Source organism: Balaenoptera ricei, chromosome 4 (genome assembly GCF_028023285.1).
Source record: "Balaenoptera ricei isolate mBalRic1 chromosome 4, mBalRic1.hap2, whole genome shotgun sequence".
NCBI lineage: Eukaryota > Metazoa > Chordata > Mammalia > Artiodactyla > Balaenopteridae > Balaenoptera > Balaenoptera ricei.
This window is the reverse complement of record NC_082642.1, coordinates 150,932,291-150,941,907: the sequence shown is the minus strand read 5'-3', so window position 1 is coordinate 150,941,907 and position 9,617 is coordinate 150,932,291. Positions and strand designations below refer to the sequence as shown.

Here is a 9,617-nt window from a genome sequence, read left to right as displayed (position 1 = left end):
CTTGGGCTTCTAGCCTCCAGAACTGTGAAAAAATAAATTTCTGCTGTTTTGTTACAGCAGCCTTAGCAAACTAATACAATTGCCAATCTCTCTCCAGACCTACTGCAGATGCAATATCAAAGTAACATCTTGGATGGCTAGCCATTCCCATTCCCACGTCATATAAGCCAGAAAAGAATTGTTCTGAGTGTGTGTTTCATGATGCTTTGAAATCTAAAGTGTATCTATGGAACCAGCTCAGCTGTAAGAAAGCCCTTTATGAGGTCATCATCCCACTCTTGCCAGATCTCTGCAGATGGAGACACTCAAGCTTTGAAAAACACTTGAAGAGCTACCATGCCTCACTTTGCAAAACGTCTTTTAAGAAACATTATTATCAGAAATCTATTCCGTAGCATGAAGAGGAAGCAATGTCTCCAGTATTTGAAAACCCTGAGAACACTGCAATATGATGGGTTTACAACTGTATATTTTGGGGAAACTGATATCCCTGAGAGTCTTGTGACAGGGGAAGATTTTAGTGATGGCTATTTCATGCCAACTCCAGCTTGGTGTATTGTGCATGCCGGTGGTAGTCAAGGATGGATGCCTTGGAAATATCGGATGTTCCTAAGGGATGAGTTATGCATCAAACAAGAAGACAGCCTCTTCTCTGAGTTCTGTGATGTGGCAAAGAAGACCTACGGGAAGTGCACCATTGTGGTCAAAGAGAGAAGGCGGCAGGATGAGATGAAGCCAAAGGAAGACAAAGAATCCGAGGCCCAGGCCCATGTCCCATCAGTCATTAACTTAACGAACATCACATGTTGTCCTGAGGTGGCCAAGTCCTATGGCCATAAACTACTCTCTCTGCCTTCCCCTTACAGTTATCTGAACCCTCTAGACTCAGCCTGGTCTTCTCTGAAATGGTTTATCATCAATAACAGAAAGGAGTTTTGTTTGCAGTCCATTGATGGTGTCTATTCTTACCAGTATATACTCTTCAGTGATTTAATTAGCAAAGGGATTGAAAGGATAAACCCAAGCAAATGGAGAACACTAACTAACAAAGTACGAAGATGGGAAAACTACTATCTTGGTAAATTTTCTTAAGTGCGATTCCTCTAACAAACAGCAGGGCTGTGCTGTGGGCATGATCTTTACCAATTCTGTTGGGTTTGATTCTGGACCACTGCAGCCAAAGATACTCCAACAACGACCTCACAGGGATGCTGTGAGGACGGCTTCCTAAGGACACTGGCAAAGTGCTTATGGTTTGCTGAAGGTTTCATTAAATCTTGTTGGTAAATTAGTGATCTTGACTTTCATCTGGTTAAGGCCACTCTGAGGGCTATTATGTCACTGAGAGGATGAGGGTTAACCGAGCCCAAAGGAGCTTGGAAGTGAGCAGAGATGAACAGAGCTAAAGGTTGTGTGAGGAATAAAATAGAACCAAGAGTGTGCTCACAAAAAATTGAAATTAACTAGCGTGCCTACCGGTTTAAAACTACCAGTTAACTACCGGTTTCAGGCCACCAAAATAATCCACTGGGAGCCGGCTTGCCATCAACAGATGTGGTCCCGACGGTGGCTGAACAGGCTCTTTCCCTTCCATCGCTTGAAAGCAAGGAGGCAGAGGGTGAGCAAGAGACATCCAAGGAAGTGAAATCCCGCCCAGATCCTCCAGGTAAGTTGGTGGTCCCCATAAGGAACCTGGAAAGCTATGACAGTGGTTGGTTCAAGTTGGACTTGGTGGGTGAACAGGTGACGTAAACAGGAGGGTCTACAGAACCCACTTATCCAATCCGCCTCCCGTTCCAACTCCAAGAATCCCAACGGGAGGTCATTCGCCTGTCATGCAGTTGCATCTCGGGGCCCTGGTTGCTGAGCCACCTGTGGCTGGTACAACAACATCCTAAAGTCTGGGGCTGCTGCTAATGGTGGCTGTAAGGATTTGTGGTGGTATTTTTCACTTTTATAAAAAAAAGCCCTGCCCCCTATTAAACATATCACAAAATTCACTCTTGTTCATGTATGTTCAGGCAGTAATTCTATAATAGAAGTAATTATTCTGGGGTATGTCAAAAACAACGTCTGAAAATTGCTACCAACTCCCAACAGACTTGCCTATATATCAGATGGTGAGGCCAGGTTCCCGCCAGCCAAGCACAGAAAAATCAGATTCTTTGCTTGTCTTCTGCCCTAATTCCTTCCTGAAAGTCCCTGGATTATTTAGAAACACTTCGCCAGAAAACAGATGTTCAGTGCTTTTCAGCAACTAAGCGGTGGACTTCTGCAGCATCTTGTTATTATGCATTTTATCTGCAGATGAATCACACTTACCACCTCCAACCACTGGGAACCAGACACTCTCAGCTGCACCTCCCACTTTACAGCCAATCGTGCAGTATGAGTTTCTTGTGGCTGCTGTGACAACTACCACACACTTGGTGCATTAAACCAACACAAACTTATCCTCTCCCAGTCCTGGAGGCCTGAAGTCTGAAATCAGTTCTGCTGAGCCAAAATCAAGCTGTCAGCCGGGCCACGCTCCCTCTACAGGCTCTAAGGGAGAATCCATCCCTGGCCTCTTGTGGCTTCTGGGTGGCTGCCCGCCTTCCTTGGCTTGTGGCCACATCACTCCAATTTCTGCTTCTGTGGCCACATTACCTTCTCCTCTTCTGTGTCAAATCTCCCTCTGCCTCCCTCTTATAAGGACACGTGTGACTGCATTTAGGTCCCATCCAGATAATCCAAAATCATCTCACCATCTCAAAATCCTTAATTTAATCACACATGCAAAGATTCTTTTTCCATATAGGGTAACATTCACAGGTTCCAGAGATTCAGACCTGGATACATTTAGGGACCATTATTCAGCTGAAATACTGCATTTCCCACTGGCAGTTACCCTCAGTGAAATGGCTCTCACTGTGTGGTACTTTTATTTTTAAACCTTTTACTTATTTTATTAAAATTTTTTGTTTATTTTTTGGCCATGCTTCGCAGCATGCGGGACCTTAGTTCCCCAACCAGGGATGGAACCTGCAACCCCTGCCGTGAAAGCGGGGAGTCTTAACTACTGGACCGCCAGGGAAGTCCACTACGTGGTACTTCTGTGTGGTTTTTTTCACTACCTGTTTCATGTATGTTTTAGAATTTATGTTCCTTGAGAGCAAGTGATAGGACTCAGACCTCCTTGGTGACTTCAGTGTCGGCGGCCTGGGTTGGGGATGTGAGTGCGTTTTGCCCCTACGTCACATTTATCTCACACCTGTCCAGAGTTCTGTAGTGACAAGCACTAACAGCTATACACGCTTAACTCACTTAATCCTCACAACAGTCTGTGATGTAGGAACTACCATTGTCTCCATTTCTCAGAAGGGTAAACTGAGGCACAGAGAGATACGTAACTTGCTCCAGTGCGGAAGAGCTGAGGTTCAAATCCAGAGTTCCCAGGTAGAGCTGTTAACGAGCAGCTCAGTTCACCCTCAAAACAACCTCTCAGGTAGGTTCTATCACTTTCCCATTTTACAGATGAGGGGACTGAGACACTCAGGCCAGTCAGATCCTAAGCCCGTGTGCCCAGCCGCCATGCTTGGCTTGGTTATTGAAACACGGTGTAAAGCTCGCCTCTGACATCAGACAATCAGCTGAAGTGGCTGCCTCCAACTGGACACGACAAAATATACTTTAGCACAATATTGAGCTAGAGGCAGGTACTTTTTAAAGACACACTATTTTGCAGTGAGAAAAAAAATGGGAGGTTTTTGGGTTATCAGATGACCAAGATAGACCAACAGGAGCTATTTTTCTTGGAAAACTGAGACGATCTAATAAAACGAGTTCAGGATTGTATTCCTTCGAGGCCTTGTTCAATCGTTAGAAAGCAAGTAGGGGAAAAGAGAACATCGATATAACCAGAGATCAAAGGGCCACGGGTAATGTGCAATTGAGTTACATAATATTGTACTCATAATTAAGAAATGCTGCTTTATGCTAAGCATGGAAACTTCCAGGAGAAAATAATGGAAAGTGCACGGGGTTTTGGGAAGCGGATGGATCTCGTTAGAATCGGAAGTTTCCAGCTTGTTAACTATGAGACTTTGGACAATTACTTCCCTGAGGCTCAATGAACTCATTCGTAAACCAGAGTTGAGGGCTTTAAACACTTAGCACACACCAAGCCACTACATCGTGACCAGCCCCGACTCAGCGCTCAATAAACTGGAGCTCCGGTTATTGCAGTGCAGGCTGGGCTTCCAGCAAGCGCGTCCACAGTTAGATCTACTGTAGCTGACCTCATTTCCTTTTCACTCTTTGTGGCAAATTCTTGCTGCTTTTTATCACTGGGTTGTAATCAGAGTAGACACATCTTAAGATGTGTCTTTTGATCAAAGGAAATTTTTTTCTCTGGCATTTCTTTTAAGACCATCTGTGATAGGTTAGGGAGTTAAGGATAAGAGGTCTCTTCTGGTGGTGTGGACAGCGAGGTTGGTGAGTACAGCCTGGAACCTTTTGGGGAGCAGCACTTGTATGAAATAAACAGTGGGTGACAAGGCCCAGCAGCCCTGTGGGTGTGGACACATCCTCCGGAAGACCCTTCGTGATGTCGGTGGCGCTGACTCCTTCGGAGAGGTTGGCTGAGGGAACATCTCATCCACTTTGGTCCTCATCAGGACCAACAACCACATGCCCACTCCCTTCCTGTGGGCCAGGCTCCCCCTGAGGAGGTGGGGCGTTGGAAAATGTGCTGCTCTGGAAAGGGCCCAGAGGGAAATAGGCAAATGGAGCTGAATGCCCACTGGCTCTGGCCTTGACCACTCAAGGAAGGTCCAGGCTCAACTGAGTTGATCGAGCCGCACCTGGCCAATCAGGGGACCGAGTTGCCCCCCGCCATCCCCGCAGGTGGTACATACTCCTTCCATTTGTGATCGTTTTACATGTACAGAACATTTTTATATACTTGGCATTATTCAGTTTAGACAACCACCCTGTAGTGGTGGGCAGTGATCGTTAAGCTCATTTTACAAATGAAGACAAAGTCGGGTGGTAACTGACTCACCTGGAGGGATGCCCACCTGTAGTGACAGGAGGGTCAGGACTAGAATCCACGTCTTCCTATCAGGAAGTCCTCACACCCCTCTCTAGCTGGCTCTATGGGTCAGTCAGGATTAGGTCAGGCTATGAGTAGTGGAGACATAACCACAGAGATTTAAACAAAATAGAAGGTACCCTCCCATCCCCCACCAAAACAAGAAATGCTAAGGTGGCAGTTCAGGGCTAATATGATGGATCCACGATCATAAAGAACTCAGGGTCTTATCTTTTTCCTCTACTGTCCTAGACTTGGTTCCATCCTCAAAGTCACCTCATAGTCCAAAATGGCTGCTGAAAAAGCCATTGCATTAGCATTCCAGGTAGCAGAGAAGGAGAAAAGGAGGAAGAAGGGCTCATCCCTTTTCTTTTAAGGGGCTTTCCAGGAAGTCTCACACTTAAATCTTCCACTTAAGTCTCATTGGCCAGACTTAGTCACAAGGGAAGCTGGGAAAGGTAGTCCTTATTCTGGGTGGTGATGTGGCCAGCTGAAAATCCCTGCTCCCCTTCCTTTGGGTGTTACCACTCATCCACTCACCAAATATTCGAGCACCTTCTATGTGCCTGTAACATGTGGCCCGGACAGGGGCCCGAAGAAAGTAAGCTCGAGCCCTGGAGGCAGTCAGGTTGGTGGTGTGGAGTACCTCTCGGTCAGTGAGATTTAGCAGGTGTGGGGAGTGAGGGCTCAGAGTCCAGGGCCTGGTTGGGGCGTCCGGGGCAGAGCGGCAGGAAGAGGTGAAACTGGAGCCGAGGCCAGAGGAAGAGCAGGGACTTCATCACAGTGGGTAGAGGGGGAAGGGGACGGGCAGCCCAGGAAGAAGGTCAAGTGTGCCCAGCCTACCCACTTCCCAGGGCACGGGGTATGTGAGTGCGCGCGTGTGCGTGCAAGTGTGCGTGTGGCGAGCAGGGAGCAGTGTGAGTGGAATGAAAGGAAGAATGCAAGTGTGGAAGGGACAGGATGGAAAAAGAAAACAACGTGTTGTATGAGAAGGAGTTTGGGCTATTCTAGAAGGAAAGGAAAGACACTGAAGGGTGTTGAGCAGGACGATGGGTTAGAGTTTTCAGGTTAGGGTGGGGAAGCATAACTTTTCCCACCAAGGAGTCCAGCTCCTGGTTAAAAACCCATGTGTGGTTTTCCAGGCCCGACCGCAGGCAGTTACAAAGGTGTCACCCAGCAGGGCTCATGGGGGCAAAAGCCACCCTCCCCGCAGCAGACTTGGTGACAGCCAGGGCCCTGCAGTCTCTGAAGGGACCTGTAGTCTACGACTCAGGCCCCTGACCTGGAGGGAGAGGGGAGAGGGGACTGCAGACCGCAGGTCCTCGGGCTCTGCCCATCCCTCCCACGCTCAGAGCAGGACTTGCCTCAAGCTAAAGGGGAAACCGAGGCCTTTACCCAGCACAGCTTCCCTGGGTATCCCCTCGCCCTGCATTTACCGGCGCCTTCAGTGCCCGGCCTCCAGATGCCACCCACCTCCAGCCCGGCCAGCTTCCCGTCCCTTTTCCTCTCGCATCTCCTTCAGCCTGTGATCATGCTCAAGCTTACTCCTTCTGGAAAAACCTTTCCCTCAGCCCTGCCTTCCCCTAAAGCTACCAATGTCTCTGTCCCCACCTTTGAGGTGCACAGCAGGCGGCAAAGTTGGGAGAACTTCTTTTACAATTTTTAAATAATCAGCTCGCCGTGAAGTCCCTCCAAATTTAATTCAGTGGGGCTAATTGTGAATCTTTGAAAAGTACAATCAGTACATTAGAGAGTGTCCAAAACATCTGGAAACTCAAGGGAAATATTGAGCCAATTATTTGAAAACTAACCAGTTATTTGTAATTAACATATTGCTCAGACAAAAATTTGTTTCCTGACTTTGCAGACCACCCACCCACACACACACACACACTTGAAATTAGGATGCAAACAGCACTGTTTCTGTTTCCTCAGACCCTCCCCACTTCCCACAGTCTGGCCTCTGTCCTCATCCTGTCGTCTTGAAGACTTGATGACCCACGACTTGGAAGAACAAGAATGCCTGCCCACCTGCCCTGTCCTTGCACGGGAGTGAAAAGTACAGGCCCAGAGCTGAACTACGAGGTCCACATCCCGTCTCTGCCTCTTGCCAGCTGGGGAACCTTAGACAGAGAGGTTAACCTCTCTGTGCCTCGGCTTCCTTATTGTGAGAAGGGGATGATGACAAATGTCGGGGGTAATAGATGGAAAGCAGGAGGGAGAGGTAAGGGCTAAACAAGGATCCGCAGCTGCGTTCTCTCTCCTGCTCCTCATCCTATTGCTCCAGATGCTCTTTCCCAGCCTGGCTTCCGGCTCATCTCCCTCCGCCCATCGTTTAAATCTCCAAAGGAGATTCAAGGACCACCTCATCGGCATCCCCTTGGGGTTTTCAAATTTGTACACAGATTCCTGGTCTCTCCCGCATGGCTTCTGATGCTGTGGGTCTGGAGCCCAGCCCAGGAATCTGCACTTTAAACAGCCTCTCGTGTGCGCTCACATTTAGGAACCCAGCCTCAATCCTCTTTTCCCTCCAGACTCTCCATCACCCGTGGCTTCCCTCCGACAAGGACGAGACCTGTGGCATCTCAGCACAGCCGGGGTCCTCAAGTCGGCAGAGTCGCAGTACTGCGCATGCGCAGGCCCGGCCCCTGCAGGAGGTTGGGAAGGCTGCGTCCAGGCAGGTGTGCTTCCCTGAGATGAGAATTTGGAGACAGACGGGCAAGAGGTGACCTTTTTTCAAACACCCCGAATTTTTTGTTTGAAATATTCAGTTCCTGAAATATATTATGTACGTCTCTGCCTCGTTAAGCAAAGTATATAAAGACAGTTTCACCTTTCCTTAATGACTAGAATCATCATCATGCACAAGTCATAATGGGTGGCGTTCCTGGTGTGGGCTTGGCGATCGTACAGACGAGTTCTCAGGCCTGGTCTGCTGCTCAAAGGCCGTCTCTCTTGCCCTGAGGTAAGGCCAACAGCCTTTCTTCATATCTGATTCTAGTATGTTGTAAGCTCGAAAACCAAAAACGTGTTAGGAACCCGTCTAATAAGATGAAATATGATCTGTGTGAGGGATCCTGGGGCTCTCTTGTGCGTGGAGGACGTAGATTCCAGTTTACGTTCTTTGAAACATCTTTCAGCTGCCCAGGGACGGTGCTCTTATGGAATCGTTCTCAGTTATGGTCCCGAGAGAGGCTGGGTAGGTGCAGTCAGATGGGGTCCTGGGTGTGGGCTTTACCAATCACTCCATCCACCCACGTGTTCATGCATCCAACCACTAATTTAAAGTCAAGCTACAAATCTACTGACTTCATGTACACAGGGTTGGAATAGTATCAGTAACTCCAACTACAGTAAGTCCCCTACATACAAACCTTCAAGTTTCAAACTTTCAAAGATGCAAACATGCATCTGGTTCCAGCAAGGAACCAGAACCTGTGCCATCAACGTCAGGCGTGAGTGAAATTGCAGTTTGCCCTCCGTCTCCTATTGCTGACGACCCTTTCAGCTCTACCATCTCCCACCTCCTCTCCCTCCTCCAGTTGTAACTCTTCTTGCCTGTTCACTCGATGCCAGCCCCTGGATGCCAGCTGTTGTACTGTACTGCTGTACTCTTCAAGGTACTGTACTGTAAGGTTAAAAATGTTTTCGTGTTTGTTTTTTATGTATTATTTGCACGAAAAGTATTATAAACCTATTACAGTACAGTACTGTATAGCTGACTGTGTTAGTTGGGTACCTAGGCTAACTTTGTTGGACGTACACACAAAATTGAACTTACGAACGCACTCGCAGAACAGAACTCGTTGGTATGTAGGGGACTTACTATAGTGATTATCTCCCCCTAGTGGAAGAAGAGAGTATCAGAAAGGTTAAACTCCAAAACACAGTTTACAGAAAACCTGTGGGCGTGGTCAATGGTTTATTCCTATCCTTAGATGATCTGCTACCGAATTTTCCAAGAAGACGGCCAGATGTTCCACCAATTCCAAAACTGAGTTCTAAATCCCAAAGCCTAGAAACACACCTGTGTTTAAAATAAACCTGAACATCTACTAGGTGGGCATAGAGTCTCCGTGAAAAGCCAAGGCCACTCTTCATCCCCTGCCCTTGGATTTATGAGGCACATAGGTGTAAGTACGTATGAGGAAAGGGTGCCCAGAGGTAGTGGGTGTGACGCCAGGTGTGCTGGGAGCCCATGATGCCCTCATCCTGCAGAGAGGTGAGGAAGCAGAGGCCGAGGCCCTAGCGCAGGAGCCTAGAGCAGGGTGGGTGGGTCACCCGCCAGGCTGCAGAGCCCGCCCTGACAAAGGCAGGAGGCTAGGCCATGGCCCAGGGTCAGCTCTGGACCCTACCTGAGCAGGTCAGGGAAGCGAGGGTGCCAGGCTGCAGAGATCCCAGGGCATCTCACCTCTGCTACGGTCATCTGTTCCTGCTGCACGAGACCCAGGCCACAGCGAGGCTCCCAGGCAAAGGCCAGAGCAGCGTCCTGCAGGGAGGCTGAGGTGCGAGCATGAGGGAAAGTCCCCTTCTATTCTGGGAT

General features: G+C 48.4%; 1 protein-coding gene across 1 annotated transcript; it reads left to right on the top strand.

The window, feature by feature from the left end:
• The first annotated feature begins 336 nt into the window (after positions 1 to 336).
• C4H21orf140 (chromosome 4 C21orf140 homolog) lies at positions 337 to 1,092 on the top strand. The gene has a single exon (XM_059922283.1). The coding sequence runs from the start codon at positions 337 to 339 to the stop codon at positions 1,090 to 1,092; it is 756 nt and encodes a 251-aa protein (XP_059778266.1).
• The last annotated feature ends 8,525 nt before the right edge of the window (positions 1,093 to 9,617 follow it).

Coding starts and splice junctions, on each gene's coding strand:
- C4H21orf140 (XM_059922283.1), top strand. CDS start 337: ATGCCTCACTTTGCAAAACGTCTTTTAAGAAACATTATTATCAGAAAT.